Source organism: Sus scrofa, chromosome 12, assembly GCF_000003025.6.
Source record: "Sus scrofa isolate TJ Tabasco breed Duroc chromosome 12, Sscrofa11.1, whole genome shotgun sequence".
Classification (NCBI taxonomy): domain Eukaryota; kingdom Metazoa; phylum Chordata; class Mammalia; order Artiodactyla; family Suidae; genus Sus; species Sus scrofa.
In genome coordinates this window covers 23,996,076-24,017,225 of record NC_010454.4, presented here as the reverse complement: position 1 = coordinate 24,017,225, position 21,150 = coordinate 23,996,076, and the positions used below count along the sequence as shown (strand labels likewise).

General features: G+C 51.2%; 1 protein-coding gene across 1 annotated transcript; it reads right to left on the bottom strand.

The window, feature by feature from the left end:
• Positions 7,873 to 20,811, bottom strand: TBX21 (T-box 21). The gene is given in 6 exon segments (NM_001315722.1): positions 7,873 to 9,270; positions 9,511 to 9,572; positions 9,687 to 9,845; positions 10,713 to 10,834; positions 11,208 to 11,362; positions 20,237 to 20,811. Coding segments are annotated over 6 exon segments (1,608 nt in total). The 5' UTR covers positions 20,728 to 20,811; the 3' UTR covers positions 7,873 to 8,651.

Sequence of the window (21,150 nt, the reverse complement as noted above, 5' to 3'; positions counted from 1 at the left end):
GAGGTTCCTCCAAAAATTAAAAATAGAACTCCAATATGATTCAGCAATTTCATTTCTATTTAACCAAAGAAAACAAAAACACTTATTTGAAAAGATATATGCACTTCAATGTTCATTGCAGTATTATTTACAATCACCAAGGTATGGAAGCAACTTAAAGGCCCATCAATAAATGAATGGATAAAGATGTGGTATATATCTATAGTGGAATATTATTCAGTCATTAAAATTGAAATCTTGCCATTTCTAACGAAATGTATGGATCTAGAGTGTATTTTTAAATTACAGTTGAATTACAATGTTCTGTCAATTTCTGCTGTACAGCAAAATGACCTAGTTATACATTTATATACATTATCTTTTCTCATCATCCTCCATCATGTTCCATCACAAGTGATTTGTGATTGTTTCCTGTGCTATACAGCAGAGTCTCATTGCTTATCCACTGCAAATGCAATAGTTTGTATCTACTAATCTCAAACTCCCAGTCCCTCCCACTCCCTCCCAGCAGAGGGTGTTATGCTAAGTGAAATAAATCTGGCAGAGAAAGACAAATACCACACGATCTCACTCCTATGTGGAAACTTTTTACAAAACAAATAGGAGTTTCAGTCATGGCTCAGCGGTTAATGAATTTGATTAGTACCCATGAGGACACAGGTTTGATCCCTGGCCTTGCTCAGTGGGTTAAGGATCTGGCATTGCTGTGAGCTGTGTGTAGATTGCAGACAAGGCTCGGATCTTGCGTTGCTGTGGCCATTGGTGTAGCCCAGCGGCTACAGCTCTGATTCGACCCCTACCCTGGGAACCTCCATATGCCACGAGTGTGGCCCTAAAAAGCAAAACTAAAAAAAAAAAGGCAGAAACAGACTCAGATACAGAGAAAAAACAGGTGGTTTCTGAAGGGAGATGGGTAGAGAGCAGAAAAAAACGGTGAAGAGGATTAAGTGGTATAAATCTCCAATTATATAATAAACAAGTCATGAGGAACAGAGCACAAGGAATATGGTCAATAAACATTATATAATAAACATTATATAATAAACAAGTCATGAGGAACACAGTACAAGGAATATGGTCAATAATGTAATACCTTTGGGGACAGCTGGTTAGTAGATCATTTCATAACGTATGCAAATGCCAAATCATTATGTAGTACAACTGAAATTAATATAATATTGTAGGAGTTCCCATTGTGGTGCAGCGGAAACAAATCCAAGTAGGAACCATGAGGTTGTAGGTTCCATCCCTGGCTTCACTCAAAGGGTTAAGGATCTGGTGTTGCCACGAGCTGTGATGTAGGTTGCAGATGCAGCTCGGATCCTGCGTTGCTGTGGCTGTGGTGTAGGCGGCAGCTGTAGCTCCCATTTGACTCCTAGCCTGGGAACCTCCATATGCCTCAGGTGCAGCCCTAAAAAAAAAAAAAAAAAAAAAAAAGAATTTGCAACAAGAGCAAAAATGGACAAGTGAGACTAGTGAGAGTATATCAAACTTAAAAGTTTCCATACAGCAAAAGAATCAATCAACAAAATGCACCCCCCAAAATATATAATATTGTACATCAACTATATTTCAAAGAAAATTGTACATTGATTACAAAAATGATAATATAAGACTTTTTTGTGTTTTTAGGGCCACACCTGCAGCATATGGAAATTCCACAGCAATACCAGATCCAGCCTCATCCTCAACCTATGCCACAGCTTGCAGTAACCCCAGATCGTTAACCTGCTGAGTGAGGCCAGGGATCAAACCCACATCCTCATGGAGATGCTGCTGGGTTTTTAACCTGCTGAGGCACAGTGGGAACTCCAAGACTTTTCTTTTCTTTTCTTTTCTTTTTTTTTTTCTTTTTAGGGCTGCACCTGAGGTGTGGAAGTTCCCAGGCTAGGGGTCAAATCAGAGCTACAGCCACTGGCCTACCCCATAGTCACAGCAACATGGGATCTGAGTCTTGTCTGCCACGTATACCACAGCCACGGCAACACCAGATCCCAACCCACTGAGTGAGGCCGGGTGTTGAACCCGCATCCTCGTGGCTACTAGTCAGATTCATTTCCACTGCGCCACAGCGAGAACTCCCCAAGACTTGTGTTCAAGTATAGAACCACAGAAGCAAAAAGAATAAGAGAGGCAAAGGAAGGAGACATTAAATTCCACACATTTTTGGAATATAGAAAACCGATGGAGGGAGTTCCCATCATGGCTCAATGAATCCACGAGGATTGAGGGTTCGGTCCCAGGTCTCGCTCCGTGGGTTAAAGATCCGTCGTTGCCCGTGAGCTGTGGTGTAGGTTGCAGACTTGGCTTGGATCCTGTGTTGCTGTGGCTCTGGCCTAGTCCGGCAGCTACAGCTCCGATTAGACCCCTAGCCTGGGGACCTCCATATGCCATGGGAGCGGCCCAAGAAATGGCAAAAAGACACACACACACATAAAAATTGGAAGATAAGAAGAGGTTGTAGAATTTTAAAAAAACAAGATAGGAAAAATTTTAAAAATAACAAAATCAGAAGATAAAGACTAGAACCTTTCTTAAAATAATGATAGAAAAGGATTAAAGTTAGGAAATAAAATAAGAAATTGCCTTGGATATCTACCATATGATTAAAAGAAGTTGAGAAACAAAAGAATGTAAACCAACTGTAGTGGAAAAAATAAAAATCGTTAATAAAAAAATGGATAAAAGGGAAACGTTGGGAGTTCCCGTCGTGGCGCAGTGGTTAACGAATCCGACTAGGAACCATGAGGTTGCGGGTTTGGTCCCTGCCCTTGCTCAGTGGGTTAACGATCCGGCGTTGCCGTGAACTGTGGTGTAGGTTGCAGACGCGGCTCAGATCCCACGTTGCTGTAGCTCTGGTGTAGGCCCGAGGCTACAGCTCCAATTAGACCCCTAGCCTGGGAACCTCCATATGCCGCGGGAGCGGCCCAAAGAAATAGCAAAAAGACAAAAAGAAAAGGGGAAATGTTATAAAAATTAAGAACAGAGTCTCCAAATTGGTAGGTCTTATTGAGTTTCCCAGAATAATAAATAGACAAAAAAATCTTCCCACCAAGACATATAATCTAGAATGTTCAAGGTTCTGGGGATAGGTGTTCCTTCATGGCTCAGCTGATTGAGGATCTGGTGTTACCATTGCTGTGGCTCTGGTTACATCTGTGGCATGGGTTTGATCCCTGGCCTGGGAACTTATGCACGCTATAGGTGTGGGGAAAAAAAAAACCCACTGGAGATAAAGAGAAGATCCAAAAACCTAATACAAAGGATCATGAATCAAAAAGACATCAGACTGACTTAGGACCAATACTGAAAAATAAATACAAAGGAAAAATGCCTTGAAAATTTCAAGAGAAAATTATTTCCGGCTGAGGACTTTATTTATTTATTTATTATTTTTTGGTCTTTTTTCTAGGGCTGCACCCGAGGCATATGGAGGTTCCCAGGCTAGGGGTCTAATTGGAGCTGTAGCTGCTGGCCTACACCACAGCCACAGCAACGTGGGATCCACAGCAACGTGGTCCCTACTTGGATTCATAACCTCTGAGCCACAGCAGGAACTCCCAGCTGAGGCTTTTATACTCAGTCAGAAGAGCAAGTGAAATAAAGACATTTTCAAACATGTTAAAAACTTACATATTTTATCTCCTGTGCACCATAAAACTCCTTCGGGGAGGGAGGGAATGTCCTTCAGAAAAACAAGAAAATAAGCAAACAATAAGACTATCATGATAAAGAGGAGTTCCCGTTGTGGAGCAGCGGAAACAAATCCGACTAGGAACCATGAGGTTGCAGGTTCGATTCCTGGCCTCACTCAGTGGGTTAAGGATCCGATGTGGCCGTGAGCTGTGGTGTAGGTCACAGATGCGGCTTGGTAGGCTGGCAGCTGTAGCTCCAATTAGACCCCTGGATTTGGAACCTCCATATGTCTCAAATGTGGCCCTAAAAAAAAAAAAAAAAAAAAAAAGACATCATAAAGAAGATCTAGGAGTTCCTGTAGTAGCTCAGTGGGTTAAGAACCTGACACTGTCTCCATGAGGACATATGGGTTCGATCCCCTGGCCTTGCTCAGTGGGTTAAGAATCTAGTGTTGCTGAAAGCTTAGGTATAAATCATAGATGGGGCTCAGATCCATCGTTGCTGTGGCTGTGGCATAGGCCTCAGCTGTAGCTCTGATTTGACCCCTAGCCTGGGAACTTCCATGTGCCAAGAGTGCAGCCCTAAAAAGCCAAAAAAAAAAAAAAAGTCAAGGACAGGATAAACACAAAATCCAGGGTACTGGTTATCCATAAAGGAAAGGCAGGAGATGGGATGAGGTGATGTATATATGGCTATGGCGCTATAAATGTTTTAGTTCATAAGTTGTGTGGTGGGTTAATAAGTGATCATTATATTTATAAATTAGTAGAAAATATTTTAAAAGTCTTAAAATGTGTTTTTAAGTTCATTAGCTTGCTGCTTAACACAGAAAAAACTCAACAAAATGAAACAAAGGCACTATCAACTAAAAATGAAAAAAATTTATCAGATGAATTCAAATAAAAACAAAGCACATTAGCATAGTAATACCAGACTGTATAAAATTCATTACATTAACTAAAGGCTCTGTGTACTTGTATTCATATATAAATATAGCATATTTATTTATTCCAATGTATATATATATTTTTTTCAGTCAAAGCTACATTAAATAGTGAAGAAAGTATAATAATGAACTTTTGTGAGTCAAATAACAAAGCATCAAAACTTCTGCAGCCACATTTCTGGAAAAGATAGAAGAGTGTGACTTGATCACAATGCCCCGCACTGCATATCTAACGAAATGAACAAGAAGCATCTCAAAATAGTGAAGGATGGTGTTCCCTTCCTGGCTCAGTAGTTAACGAACCTGACTAGTATCCATGAGGATGTGGGTTCCATCCCTGGCCTCGCTCAGTGGGTTAGAGATCCAGCGTTGCCGTGTGCTATGGTGTAGGCCCCAGATGCAACTTGGATCCCTCGTTGCTCTGGCTGTGGCATAGGCCCAGCTGTAGCTCCGATTTGTCCCTTAGCCTGGGAAACTCCATATGCTGCTGGTTCGGCCCTAAAAAAAAAAATAAAAATAAAAATAAATTTTAAAAAAGCAATAAATAAATAGCAAAGGGAAAGAAAATAATAGTAATAATAATAATAAAAATAGTGAAGGAGAAGAGTGTTGTAGTGACCCAGAGCAGTTCTCCAAGAAAGGAAATTGGCTCAACTTAATTCTATTCACTCCAAAGAGTGACAGCCAAGGCGTGCGGTGATGAGGATTTAATCTGCATTCACGGAGTCCAGCATGGTGGGACTCCTAATGTCCTTTTATTATTTTTTTATTTAATTAATTACTTTTATTTAATTAATTTTGCTTTTTAGGGCTGCACCCTCGGCATATGGAAGTTCCCGGGCCAGGGACTGAATCAGAGTTTCAGCTGTCAGCCTGCACCACGGCCACAGCAACGTGGGATCCTGGGCGCATCCATGACCTACACCACAGCGCACAGCAATGCCAGATCTTTCACCCACTGAGCGAGGCCAGGGATTGAACCTGCGTCCTCATGGATACTAGTCAGATTCGTTTCCGCTGCACCACAGTGGGAACTCGCCTAATGTCATTTTAGAAACGTGAGTTTCCAAATCCAAAGAGGATGGAACCAAAAATGTCTCTTTATCTTTTCCTCCTTCTGACTAGATGGTGATGAAAATTACCTCTGGGCAGAGACCAGTAAAGAAGAGGACATGCACTGTGTGACATAAATGAAGTTTTCCAGACTTCAAACAGATTTGGAAGAATACCCCAAAGCCCGTAATGGTGTTCCCACATTAGAATGGGGTACCCTCTCGACGGGGGTGAAACAAACTTAGTACCTCCAACCTCTTTTTTTTTTTTAAGGCTGCATCCACAGAGGTTCCAGGCTAGGAGTCAAATCGGAGCTGTAGAACCTGCCACAGCAACTCCAAATCTGAGCCATGTCTACAACCTATAACATAGCTCATGGCAACGCCAGATCCTTAACCCACTGAACGAGGCCAGGGACTGAACTTGCATCCTCATGGATGCTAGTCAGATTCGTTAACCGTTGAGTCACAACGGGAACTCCAGGACCTCCAACCTCTTAATGTTTCACACAAGCTCCTTTTTTAACCTTGGAGTACTCTTTCAGGAAATATATCTTATCATGAAGGAAGATTTATTTTGTTTTTATTTTTTCTTTTTTGTCTTTTTAGCACCACACCCTAGGCATATGGATGTTCCCAGTCTAGGGGTTGAATCAGAGCTGCAGCTGCCGACCTACACCAGAGCCACAGCAACATGGGATCCAGCTGTGTCTGCGACTTACACCACAGCTCATGGCAGCACCGGATCCTTAGCCCACTGAGTGAGGCCAGGGATTGAACCCACATCCTCATGGATACTAGTCGGGTTCCTTACCACTGAGCCACAGTGGGGACTCCGGAAGATTTATTTTGAGTCCAGCAAAACCCTTCATTTGATTGAGAGTTTTGGGGGTTTTGATGGTTTAGTGGGTTGTTATTATTATTAAATTCTGTTAACTCAAATCCAACAGATTTAATTAAGAAAAAGCATATTCAGGAGTTCACATTGTGTTTCAGTAGTAACTAACCCAACTAGTATCCATGAGGATGTGAGTTTGATCCCTGGCCTCGCTCAGTGGATTAAGGATCCGGCGTTGCCATGAGCTGTAGTGTAGGTCGCTGACACAGCTCAGATCCCATGTTGCTGTGGCTGTGATATAGGCCTGCAGCTGTAGCTCTGATTCGACACCTAGCCTGGGAAATTCCATATGCTGCAGGTGCGGCCCTAAAAAGCAAAAAAAGGAAAAAAAGAAAAAACATATTGAGTATTATTCCAATATTATAAAAATCTTTCCAGAGTTCCCACTGTGGTACAGCGGGTTAATGATCCAGTTTGTCTCTGTGGTGTTGCCAGTTCCACCCCCAGCCCAGCACCATGGGTTAAGGATCAATTGTCATTACAGCTTTCGTGTAGGTTGAAGATGTGGCTCAGATTTGATCCCTGGCCCAGGAACTTCCATATGCCTCAAGTGCAGCTGAAAAAGGATAAAAAAAGCTTTTTCTATCTAATCCACCTAATGTTAATAATAATTATTGATAGGTAGGTGGTACATTTTGGGATAATATATGGTTGTTTTTATACTTTTCTGCATTGCTTCAAATCTTTAAAAGAAGCAGGTATTATTTGGAGTTCCCGTTGTTGTGCAGTGGTTAACAAATCTGACTAGGAACCATGAGGTTGCGGGTTCGGCTCCTGGCCTTGCTCAGTGGGTTAATGATCCGGTGTTGCCTTGAGCTGTGGTGTAGGTTGCAGACGCGGCTCGGATCCTGCATTGCTGTGGCTCTGGCGTGGGCTGGTGGCTGCGGCTCCGATTAGACCCCTAGACTGGGAATATCCATATGCCACTGGTGCGGCCCCAGAAAAGACAAAAAGACAAAAAAAGAAAAAAAAAAAAAAGAAGATGGAGATCCAAAGCTTCTAGAAATGCATAGAAATCAAGTGCCATCCTTCTCCACAGAGCCCCCACCCCCCCATCAGCCCCTCTCCTCTGACCTCGCCCTCACACCCTGCTCCCGGGTCAAGAGGTCTCAAGAAGCCTTAATAGGTGGCATCCACCATCAACCTGAGCACCAAAGGCAGGACCTGTGGACTTGCTCTAACTCAGTCTGTCCTCTGAATGAAGCCACCTCTGGTTTTGAGGAGGTATGGGGTCTTCAGAACTTCAGAGAGCACAGAGAATAGCTTTGGGTACCCTTGTGATTCCCAGTGGAGTCCCCGCCCACATCCCCAACCCAGGCACCGAAGCAGCACACACTTGACAGTTTTGTGTTTATTTTCAGAAAGTGATGGAGACAAAAGCAATATATCCAGACACCACTTTCTGTACAATAAATAGCCATTCCAAAAAAATAAAAATAAAAAAGAGAACAGAAAAATGCAAATTCGCACCCCATTACCACCCAAGACTTTGTTGTTGAGTGGTGCCCTGTCCCCCCCACTTCCCAGCCCCTTCCTCATGACCCCACTGTCTCTGAGCTGGCGGAGCCCAGGCCAGTTGCCCAGCATCACTTGGCTCCTCCCACTGACCCTGGCTGGCTGGCTGGCTGTTATCAAACTCATGTGTCTTTATTTCCAGATCAGGGCATAAACACACGCACAAACAAGTTCAAAGTTCCTCTGCAAAGGAAGAGATCTGAGTCTCCAGTCCCACCTGACCCTGACCCTGACCCCGACCCCGACCCTGACCCCCACCCACACCCCCACCCCGCAGAAGAGAGGAAGCTCCTTCGTGTCCCAGAACTTCTGTTGTCCGTTTTCTGTTCTCCAGCTGGGGACCCACAGCCAGAAGCAGCACCAGGTAAAAGACTGTAGTTCGCGCGGAGGAAGGGGCAGCAGACTCCTCTCAGGTTTCCTTGTGGGCCAGGAAGCCGCAAGTGAACCCCAGAATCTTTCTGCGCCCACCCTCTTCCTCCACCAACGACAAAAGGAGACGGGGCAGAGGGAGCTGGGGACCCGCTCAGTCCTGAGTCTGTGGTCAACGCCAGTCAGCGTCCCCCAACCTCATCACACTCTCGCTGTTCCTTTCATCCTCATCTGCTCAGTTGGGAAAATAGTTATAAAACTGGCCTTCGGTCTCCTTATCAAAAGGAGAGGGGGCCCCCGCAGGGGAGGAGCTGTCCCCACTGGAGGGATAGGGGGACACACGCCTTCGCTTAGAGTCTCCTTCGCCCAGTCCTGAGTCACTGGACTCCGGCCGGATGGGGGTGATCTCAGTCCACAAGGAAGGGGAGCCCTGGTCCTCCGGCCCCCGCCCCTCTGAGGCTCCAGGGCCAGGTTCCATGGGCAGAGTCCGCATGGAGCGGAACCAGCCAGCTGGGCCCATCTTGGGAGGGTACTGCGGAGCCACAGGCCAGCCAGCTCCAGGCGCCAGGACCTCTTGGCTTCGGAAGTAGGACATGGTTGGCCCAGGGGCTGAGGGCAGAAATGTAGGCTTCATGCTGACAGCTCGAAATTCGGCCTCGTAGCTGTGGTCCCGGGGGGCCCCCAGCCAGTAAGGCTGGGGAACCACATCCTTGGCCTGGCCGGGAAGGTCGGGGTAGAAACGGCTGGGAACGGGATACTGGTTGGGGAGGAGAGGAGAGTAGTGGTCTCCCCCAAGCAATTGACAGTTGGGTCCAGGAGGGGAGGGGACGCTGGGGTCAACAGATGCATACATGCTAAAAAAAAAAAAAAAAAAAAAAAACCCAGGTAAGAAGACAGGGGTCACTTATGAGCCTGCCTGGTGCCCATCCCACCCCCAGGCCCTCCTGCCCGCCCCACCCCCACCCCTACCCCCCACTTCCCCACCCTCAGAACGCCTTAGGGGGACATGCTGAGCACGTGTCTGGAGTCCCAGTCTCAGAGGGACCAGAGGAGACCTCCCTTGGCAGAGGTGAGTTGAACCCAGGGGCACTTACGACTCAAAATTCTCCCGGAATCCTTTGGCGAAAGGGTTATTATCAATTTTCAACTGAGTAATCTAGAGAGAGGGAAATGGAGTCGCTGGAGCCTGAGGCTGGGGCAGTTCCAAAAATCCCTCCCAGGGGAGAACCTCCACCCCCAGCCCCACCACCCTGGCTCAGCCGGCCCTCACCTCTGCATTCTGGTAGGCGGTCACGGCAATGAACTGGGTTTCTTGGAAAGTAAAGATGTGTGTGTTGGAAGCGTTGCAGGCTGCCTCTGGCTCACCATCATTGACCTCGACAATGTGCAGCCGGGGCTGGTACTTATGGAGGGACTGCAGCACGATCATCTGAGAGGGAGCGGGAGCCACAAGGCTGTGAGGGCAGAAGGAGGGCGTTCAAAGCCCCCCTCCCCCGAGGCCGGCCCCACGGCCAAGCTAGAAAGGACCCTGGCATCATCATGGCCATTCCCCTGCCCTGCCACCGAGGAACTTCCCCCTGGCCTTCCGACCCCAGTCCCCGGCCTCCTGAGGGCACAAATTCTTTTTTTTTTTTTTTTTTTTTTTGTCTTTTGCCATTTCTAGGGCGGCTCCCATGGCATATGGAGGTCCCAGGCTAGGGGTCTAATCAGAGCTGTAGCCTCGGGCCTACACCAGAGCTACAGCAACGTGGGATCTGAGCCGCGTCTGCAACCTACACCACAGTTCACGGCAACGCCAGATCCTTAACCCACTGAGCAAGGCCAGGGATCGAACCCCCAAACTCATGGTTCCTAGTTGGATTCGCTATCCACTGAGCCACGACGGGAACTCCCAGTTCTGTCTTCTTGCCTCCTTTCCTTTCACCTGATGTCCACCGAGACCAAGGTATTAGCACACACTAGGCTTTTCAGGGATCAGGGCACTTTGAACAGACTTGCTGAACTCAAACTCTGCATCCATTCCCTGGGACCACTGGTGCCGACTCTTACCCACAGGGTACACGGAAAAATGGCAGCCTGGGATTCAGTGAAGAAACTCCCAGGCTGGTTTGGCCCGTGTGGTGACTGACCCCTGTCTGCCCTGAGATTTAGTTTCCTCCCAAAGTGGGTGGGAAGGAACCTGAGTCTGAGGAGAAGAAGAAACGTCATTCTTATAGAAGAGAATTGGCCTGCGTGGGACCCACTGTGGCCGCAGGGATGGGGAGGGGGCGGGGCTATCCCGGGGGCGGAGTCCCACCTGCGTCATGTTGTTGGAGGCTCCCTTGTTATTCGTGAGCTTTAGTTTCCCAAATGAAACTTCCTGGCGCATCCAGTGGGCTCCAGTGTTGGGGGAATCTGGGTGGACGTACAGGCGGTTCCCTGTGGACAGTTAATCTCTTTGGCATGCAGCCCCTGGGACCAGACCCCTGGTGAGGTGGGGCTTCGTTGCCTGTTCTGAGGGGGATGGCAAGAAGGATGCAGGGGGAGGACGGATGGGGCCGGGCAGCGGGAGGTGTTGGCAGAGGACTGAGCTGAAGACAGTCTAGGGCAAAGCAGAAAAGAGAAGACGAACAGAATGGAAGTGAGGAGTGGGAGGGGCTTGGGCAAGTGGGATGGGATGGGACAAGGGGAGACAGAACGGAGAATGAGCCCCCTAGGAGTCGCGGCGGGGCCTGGGGCGCCTTTTGGATCCACCAGGGGGCGCACAGTCTTAGGAAAAAAGCGCGCCCACGGCTCCCAAGGAGGTGCATACCTGGCATGCTCCCCTCGGCCTTTCCACACTGCACCCACTTGCCGCTCTGATACCGCCAGTGGTGCTGGTCCACCAAGACCACGTCCACGAACATCCGGTAATGGCTGGTGGGCTCCAACCCGGCCACAGTAAATGACAGGAATGGGAACATCCGCCTGGGGAGAACAGAGAGAGGCCCACCAATCTCCATCAGCCCCCGACTCCCTCCTACAGCCGTCTCTTGTGCAAAGCCCATCCGTCCGTGGTGTGCTGGATCCGGCCCCCAACACAACCACCAGGGCCAGCTGGTGGTGTCGTCCAGGAAGTCTGCCAGCCAGTTGTTAAACAGTCATGATTAACAATTAAATTGTATAAACTTATAATTAAATACATGACATTACAAGCCAAGCAATAAATACTCAAAGATCGTCACGTCTCAATTTTTTTTTTTTTTTTTTTTTACTGCATTTTACTATATCTCTGCCCTGGAGATTGGTGAGGTCCACTCTACCCATATGGTGGAGACACTGGACAATGTGAGCTACCACACGTCTCTTCCTGACTCGAAGTGCACTGATATCACTTGGGGAGCTTACAAGTGTCTATTTTAGGGGTCTTTACCATGGAAATCAGCAAACACTGTGAATCAGGGCTTTAAAAAGGTTTTTCCCTCAGAGGCTCAGTTGCTAGACATTAGCTGTACACCACTGTCTCCAGCCGTAGATGGCTTTGCCGGCGGGGGGGGGAAGAGAAGCGGGGGGGGGGGAGGCAAAGCCACAAGCCAGCCCCATACAGGTGGTTCCTAATGGTCCTTATTTTTCAGTTCCCCAAACCCGGGTCTGGCCTCAGTCTGTCATCCATCCCCTCCACTCTAGCTTTCACGGCGCTAACAGGTGCCTAACCCCAGAGCTCCCATCCACAGGCTCTCCCTGCCCCGTCCTCCTGGGCCTGATGTCTGTAGCCCAGACTGCTCTAGGCCTGGGCCTTCAGAAGTAGCTGACATCCTAGTTGGAGCTTTCTATCCACTTTAAAGAGGACTCTGTTGAACACAGTTCTCATGTTCAAGGTCCTGGTTCTTAGAAAAGTAGAGAAAGTTGGATTTGGGATGCTGGGCTATTATGTCAGAGTAATAGATTCAGAGCAAGAAACACTACCATACCACTACCATCTCTGCCACCTCCACCTCCCCATCACCCCATCACTCCAGCCACCACCCCCCCATCCTCACCCCCACTCCAACCATCACCACCCCATCACCCCACCCCCACTCCAACCACCCCCATCACCCCACCCCCACTCCAACCACCCCCATCCTCACCCCACTCCAACCACAACCACCCCCATCCTCACCCCCACTCCAACCATCACCAACCCCATCACCCCACCCCCACTCCAACCATCACCACCCCATCACCCCACCCCCACTCCAACCACCCCCATCCTCACCCCACTCCAACCACCACCACCCCATCACCCCACCCCCACTCCAACCACCACCACCCCATCACCCCACCACTACAACTGTCCTCACCTCTACCACCACTACCATTACAACCATCACCAACCCCATCACCATCACCCCTACAACCACCACCACCCGAATCACTAGCCCCACTACACGTACCTCACCACCCCATCACCTCCATTGCTCCAACCATCCCCACACCTATCACCATCCCCATCACCACCGTCACCTCCCACCTCCGCCATCACTGCCCTCAACACCACCACTACAACAATTAACACCTCCACCCTCCCCACTCCCACCCTCCCCACTCCAACCAGCACCACCCCCATCACTGCACCCGTCCCCTCTGCTGTCACCACCACTGCAATCATCTCCTCCACCATCACCGGCATCACTATAACCGCCACCTCTACGGGTTAGCCTTTTTCTTCTAAGGAGGAAGAGCAGAGTTGTTAAGATGGCAGAGCCACCCCTCACCCAAAAACTTATCATTGCAACATCCGTCTCCCCTCCTCTTATAAGAAGCCCTGCAGGATGGGAAGAAAGGTCCATGAGTCAGGGAACCTGAGGGAGGGGGAGTTCTAGGGGCCTAGGAACACTTTGGGGTGGACACTACTCCCCAGAGAGTCCCAGAGCAACATCCCTGACAACCTTGGAAAGATCCCCTGGGGGGGGAAGGTCCCATCATTGTATTCCCCAGACTCTCCTGCGCTGAGTAAAAGAGACTTATTGGCCTGATGACCTTGGTATAAGGTCATTCTTCAACCGAACCTCAGTTTCTTTCCCTGTAAATGGAGAGATAACTCCTGTCCGTCTTTCCTCTGAGATCCGTTAAGAAGTTCAAAAGATGGAGTTCCCGTCGTGGCGCAGTGGTTAACGAATCCGACTAGGAACCATGAGGTTGCGGGTTCGGTCCCTGCCCTTGCTCAGTGGATTAACGATCCGGCGTTGCCGTGAGCTGTGGTGTAGGTTGCAGACGCGGCTCAGATCCCACGTTGCTGTGGCTCTGGCGTAGGCCGGTGGCTACAGCTCCGATTCAACCTCCATATGCCGCGGGAGCGGCCCAAGAAATAGCAACAACAACAACAACAACAACAAAAAGACAAAAGACAAAAAAAAAAAAAAAAAAAAGTTCAAAAGATGTGCCACTCAGCTCAGCCTCTCTCCTGTCCACCCCCATCCCGCCTTTTCCCAGGCCCAGAGCTGTCAAAGCCCCATGGCCTGGCCGAAGGACCCCAAGCAAGAGTCTGGAGTTCCTGTCTGAGGCCCTCGGTTCCAGGAGATCAGCACGGCAGTCAACTGAAGAAATCAAAGCTTAGAGATGAGGCTGTGAGCCATCAAGAGTGAGAGAATATTTTCAACCTCTTTCTTTCCCTGGCCGCACCCTTGGGCACGTAGAAGTCCCCAGGCCAGGGATCGAAGCTGCGCCACAGCAGTGACGACACCGGCTCCTTCACCTGCTGCGCCACCGGGGAAGTCCTCAGCCTACTTCTACCAGCAACTCATTCTATAACAGCGGTCGCGTCACTCGTGTTTCCTACCCAAACGTGTCGGAGTAAGAGAGAGAAAGGAACAGGTTCATTGAGCCTCTACTTATGCGGCAGCCAGTTCACTGAAGCAGTGCTTTGAGATATAAAATGTTATTTCTAATTTTACACCTGAAGAAAACGGGCCTCCGAGAGGTCTGGTGACGGCTCCTTGGTGGGAAGGCAGAGCCGTGTTCTTATGATTGCAAGGTGCATGCCGTTGTTGCCTCTGCTCCTCCACCCTGCTTATCACTCGTGGAGGGAAAGGCAGGAGACACAGGAAGCCAGTGGGGAAGAGGGAGGGGAGAACGGAGGTCCCACCTCTGCCCGAAAAGGCTAGCTAGGATCACCACCAGCTGGGATCCCAAAATAGCCCCTGATTTCCATGACACTCTGCTACGAAGGAACTGGGAGTAAAGATGGGTCTGGCACCAAACCAAGTCCCCCCAAAAGACCACTTACCACCTCTGCCCTCAGAAGACAGGGTCCAAGACCCCAAATTCCTCTGCTGCCCCGAAGGACCCTCCCACCTTGAAAGGATTCTCAGGGAGTTCTTGTTGTGGCTCAGCAGGTTAAGCACCCAAGATAGTGTCCATGATGATGCGGGTTCAAGCCCTGGCCTCATTCAGTGGGTTAAGGATCCAGCATTGCTGCAAGCTTCGGCATAGGTCGAAGATGCAGCTCGGATCTGGCGTTGCTGCGGCTGCGGTATGGACCGGCAGCTGCTGCTCTGATGGGACCCCTAACCTAGGAACTTCCGTATGCCACAGGTGCGGATGTAAAAACAAACAAACAAACAAGCAACCACAGCAACGCCAGATCCGAGCTGCATCTTCAACCTATGCCGATTCTTGGGGTCATTTTATCCCTTCTCCGTCCTGAATATCTCTGACAATGCTCCAATTCACCATCATTAAGTACAACTTAAAAGGAGATGGTTTTGGAGTTCCTGTCATCATGGCTCAGTGGTTAATGAATCCGACTAGGAACCGTGAGGTTGTGGGTTTGATCCCTGGCCTTGCTCAGTGGGTTAAGGATCTGGTGTTGCCGTGAGCTGTGGTGTAGGTTGCAGACACGGCTCAGATCCCGTGTTGCTGTGGCTCTGGTGTAAGCCAGCAACTACAGCTCTGATTAGACCCCTAGCCTGGGAGACTCCATATGCCACGGGAGCAGCCCTAGAAATGGCAAAAAGACAAAATAAATAAATAAACAAAAGGAGATGGTTTTTATCAGTTATGTTGGCAAAATATTTGAAAAACGATACTATCTAATGCTGATGAACCTATGGGAAAAATGGGTCCTCTCAACCACCACTGGGGAGGGTGTGAATTGGTACCACCTTTTTTTTTTTTTTTTTTTGGGGGGGGGCCTTACCCACAGCATGCGGAAGTTCCTGGGCCACACACCGAACCCATGCCACAGCAGCAACCCAAGCCACAGCTGTGTCAATGGCTGATCCTTAACTCACTGCACCCCCATGGAACTCTAGGTACTACCTTTTACAAGGGTATTCAGGCAGTGTCTGTGCTGATCCAAATACAAAAGGCTCTACATCAAGAGATGCCTTTTCCCACCAACCTCAGACCCACTCGACAGAATCAGACAGCTACCAGCAATGGGCCGAAGAGAAAGCAAAGCCACTTTTACCTGCCCAAGAGAAATGAAGCCAGTCAGCTCAAATTAAAGCAGGCTTAAAGCTACATTTTTTTTTTCTTTTTAGGGCCACACCCATGGCATCTGGAAGTTCCCAGGCTTAGGGGTCGAATCAGAGCTGTAGCTGCCAGCCACAGCCACAGCCACAGCAACGCAGGATCCGAGCTGTGGTGTATGTTGCTGCATACACCACAGCTCACATCAACGCTGGATTCTTAACCTACTGAGCGAGGCCAGGGATCGAACTTGCTTCCTCATGGATCCTAGTCAGGTTCATTAACCACTGAGCCATGAAGGGAACTCTTAAAATTTTTTTCTTTAAGATCTGGGAGTTCCTGTTGTGGCTCAGCAGGTTAAGAACCTGATGTTGTCTCTGAGGGTCTGGGTTCCATCCCTGGCCTCGCTCAGTGAGTTAGGGATCTGGCGCTACTATAAGCAGCGGCATGGGTCACAGATGCAGCTCAGATCCTGTGTGGCCGTGACTGTGGCGTAGTCTTCAGCAGTGGCTTGGATTGGACCCCCCCCCAGCCCCGGGCCTGGGAACGTTCACGTACCACAAGGTACGGCCTTAAAAACAAAAATTAAAAAAAACTTTCAGGAATTCCCGTCATGGCTCAGTGGTTAACAAATCCAACTAGGAACCTCATGGTTGCGGGTTCAATCCCGGGCCTTGCTCAGTGGGTTAGGCTGTGGTGTAGGTTGCAGAGGTGGCTTGGGTCTGGCGTTGCTGTGGCTGTGGCGTAGGCCGGCAGTTGTAGCTCCGATTAGACCCCTAGCCTGGGAACCTCCATAATATGCTGCGGCTATGGCCCTAAAAGGAAAAAAAAAAAAAAAAATTCAAAGCTCTACAAAGTCTCGAAGTTGGAAGGTAGAGAAGAGAACACCAAAAGGGCTGAGGCAGGCAATCGAAGACAGTGCGGGACCGAAATTGTTTTATCCAGCCCGAGCTTCGCACATACACACACAAATGCAAATTGAACTGCTTAAAAACAGAGCTACCCAACGTTATCTTAATTATAATAATCAACTAATCACACCCAGAAAAGTGGGGATTGCCGGCAATTACAGCACATCCACACACCCACACACGGAGACAGCCGCCTCTCTCTTCCTCTCCCGAGAGCGCCTGCCATTGACTGCTATTCGCCGGCTAACTCGGCGCCGCACACAGACCACCGCCCTCACCAAAAAAAGGCCCCAAACCGCCCCAAACACACAAACTTGAGCTCCCAACCCTCCAGATGGCCAGTCCATCTCCTCGTGCTCAGTGGCCCATCCGAGCCCCATCTGAGCCACCTGGATGGGTCTCTGGACCCTGGAATGACCCCCTCCTCCCCACCCCATTTCTGCCCATGGAGGAGAGCATGACGGTGTCGCTTCTCCACACCGAGGGATGGGTCTAGGGTGGGTGGGAGAGGAAGGATCTGGGAGAGAGTGAGTCAGCCTAGGGCGAAAGGCTACGGGGCTGTGGGTGGGCCGGGTTGGAAGGATTTTTCAAAAAGGAAGAAGCCTGTGGGTGACGTGGTGGTGACTGGTGGGTCGCCGAAAGCCATGGAGGGACGGGCCAGCCCGCCAAAGCAGGAGGACAGAAGGGAGCCGGTCTCGGAGCCCAGGTCTCCCTTTTTTCAAAAGCCAGTAGCAGAACGAAATGGCTGCCGACTTCCCAGATCACTGGAGCCCCAGCTCAGAGACGGGGGTGCCGACCTGGCGGCGGCGTGTCCTCTGTCCCCTCCACCCCGCCCTGGGCCCCCGAGGCCTGAACCAAGAGGCAGCATCAAAGGGAGTGGTGAGGGGCCACAGCCTCTTTCCCTCAGCGTCCAACATCCCCCTCCCCAGTGTCCAAAGCAGTCCCTCGGGGTAGACAGGACGTGCAAGGATTGTATAACACACACACACACTCTCACGCGCACGTATGAAACAATCAGGGAAATTTAATAACATTTAGGAGTTTCTTTTCAGGTGCGTTAATGGTACTGTGTTTATTTTTAAAAAGCCATTTTTAGAGGGGCACAGAGAACTACTTAAGGATAAAGTAATATAGTGTCTAGGATACTTAACTAATGACCGAGACTATCGCTACCACGGTTCCAGAGCAGAGGGGGGCAAGTTGAATGAGCGAGGATAAAGAAGAAACAATATTGGACCCGTACTGACAACTGCTGAAGGTGGATAATGGCCAGATGGAGATGGGACATTTTTTTTTTTTTTCCATTTTGGTGTATATTGGAATTTTTCATAATAAAGGAAATTGTGTGTGTGGATCTAAAAGAGAGACAATAAAAGTCATCAAGAGAATTTTTTGGCAGGAACGTAAAGAAAAAAAGGAGGTCGTAGGAGAGATGGCGACCTGTACTGGGAGATGCAACCCCCTCTCCCCCCAGACCTCCAGTTAGCCCAGCGCCCCCAAGATCCCTGAAGTTCTGGCTGAAGCTTCATCTCCGCCATCCCTCAGGACTGGAGGGGCCGGGGCCTGGCAGCAGGGCTGTGGGGAGATTCCACCAGGCCCCAGGTGGGACGGCTTTGGGACCACCTCACAGAGTGGAGGCCTGAGTTTGGGTCTGCCATGTGACAAGTGCCAGCCACCAGCCCCCCTGCACCTCAGTGCCTTCAGCTGTAAGTGGGGAGGCTGCCTGGCCTACCTAGTGCAGAGTGAAATAATGGAAGTGAAAGCACTCTGAATGCATCAAGGCCTTCGGACAGTGTGGGTGGCTGTTTTTAACTCCTAGCCATGGGGGGCCGGAGAAAGAAACCCCAGCACATACCATCTGGGCGCTGGCGCCCATTGTGCCAGCCATGGGTATGCAGTGCAACCTCAGAAGAGTCTCCAACTATCTCTGCACCCATTTCCTTGTCTGTCCACAGAAGAGACATGACAGGATCTTCTGGGTCCCCTCCAATTCAGACACGATAGCCTGGAAGCCTGGGCTGTGCCTGGGTGTGCCCAGCCAGGGGGCTAGCATTCGGGGAGCAGAGAGGAATTATCAGAAGGCTTAGAAGATGAAGGCCGTGCCATAAAAGAAAATGCCAACTTTCATGGGGGCATCCCAGAAAAAGAGGACCAGCTCAGCAACTTGATACCAATTGAGGCCAGTGGACAAGGCCCTCGACCCCAAGCCACCTTGTAGAAATCACCGGGAGAGACGAATATTTCAGCAGTGCCCAGATTGAATGCCAAACCCCTCTCCCCAGGCCCAGCACGGCCTCTCCCCTCTCCCTCCCCAAGCCCCACACTTGGTATCTGCTCCTCAACACCTGCCGGGTCCACTGATGACACAGCCCCGCCACACAGAGGTTCTCCCTGGTCCCCTGCCCACACGGCTCCCCCACTGGGAGGGGTGGGTGCACACTCTGACACACCAGACACAGGCAGGGCTCACTCAGAGCGTTGCTTACTAAACAAACAGCACACAAATCGCAAGTTTCTCTTTCTTTCCCTCACGAAGAAGGCGCTCTCCGGAAGCAACACCCTTGGCCCCAAACCCTACCCTGCATGCACTGGGCTCAGGGGAGCCTGGGCCCATGGAACCACGGCTTCCCCAGGATGGACTGGCGAATAAACATCTGGATAAGGGTGGGGAAGGGTTTCAGAAGACAGGCTTTGAAGGGTCCAGAGTGTGGGACTGAGCTGCCAGCTGGGACCCATGGGTTAGCTTCACCTGCTCAGGCCCACGGGCATCTGGGCCTTCGGGCAGGGGGCTGTGCCTGGAAGGAATCTGTGCCTCCTCCCATTTGACCGCCATTCCCCAACACACACACACACACACACACACACACACACACACACACACGTACACACCCGACATATGATCTCAAAGTCCTATCGGAAAGGAAACTTGGCGACTGCTTCTCCATGTCACCAAATCCCAGTCTTACTCTCCCCCCTCCGCACCACCACCACCACCGGAGCTGATCTGTACCCAACAGCAAGGGGGCTGGGAGAGGTGGGCACAGGGGGGTGCCCTGGACATGGGGGCTGTATAATCATTCACACCCCCCCCCACAAGACTCTGCCCTCCCCTCTGTTTCCCACACCTAGGGGCTAAGAGGTGCCTTGCTCCATCAGACCCGTGGCCAGGCTTCCCCTGTGCCCACGGCGCCCCCCACTCAGGCAGAGAAACCACAAGCACCCTCCCCCAGATCAGGACGAGGGTTCGAGACGCCCCTCTCCTCCATCTCCCCTTGGAGTTCTGCCGGTTCGTATAACGTCCTGAGAGTAAAAACCCCCAGAACGTTCCTGTCCCCGGGAGGACTTCTTCCTTCTCCCCAAAGCCTGAGCCAAAACTATGGGGGCCACGGAGACACAGCAAAGTCAAGACAGAAAAAAAAAAAAGAAAGAGCGTGTCCCTGTCTGGGCAGGACCGAGGCTCCCGCTGCTCGGCGCTCTCGGCGCGCGCCTCACTCACCGTCCCTGCTTGGTGATGATCATCTCGGTTTGGTGCTGATTAAACTTGGACCACAACAGGTGGTTGTTGAGCGCGACTCTCAGCTTCCCGGACACCTCCAGCCCTGCCGGCAGCGCGTAGTCCTCCCGCGGCCCGGGGTAGAGGGCTGCGCGCGGGTCTGGGGCCGCGTAGCCGTCCCCCGGCTGGTAGCCCTCGGCGCCCGGCGTCGGCGGGAAGGGCTCGCCCGCCCCAGGGAAGCCGGCGGCCTGGGGCCGGGGCGGGTAGGCATAGGCTCCGAGGAAGCGGCCCTGCGGGGCCGGCACCAGGGCGCCCCCGGCGTAGGGCGCCCCCAGGCTGGGACCCCCGCGACGGTCGGCCGCGTCCTGCGCGCCCGGCTCCGGGTAGAAGTAGCGGTTCTGTGGGTCGGCGCCTGGCGCCCGGCCCTCGTCGCTCGCCGGCATCGGCTCGGTGCCCGTCAGCATGTCTCCGCAGCCCGGCTCCACGATGCCCATCCGGGGCGGGCTGGCACCTTCCCGAGGCCGTCGAGGAGCGGCCCCTCTCCGCGCGGGGGCGGGCGCGGGGGCCCGCGGGGCGGGGCGGGGCGGGGGCCCCGGGGTTGGGGGGCGGGGGCCGGGGCCCCACCGGAGCCCGGGCTCGGACGCCTGGGTCCTGCGCCCGCGTTTGGCGGGCGCGCGGCAGCTCCCGGGCTCCCTCTCCAGCGGGCCGCTGTTACTAGCGTCGCGGCGCCTTTGCTGTGGCTTTATGAAGCTCTCTGGGCCTCCCCCAACCCCGCCACCTTGGCCCCGCCCCGCCTCACCCCGCCCCTCGTGTCTGATCCTGGGCAAGTTCTGCGCGCTTGACAGGGACTGGGGGGACCCCCGCCGTGTGGACCAGCGAGTCTCCGCGCGCCTGGTAGTTGGCGCTCAAAGACTTTG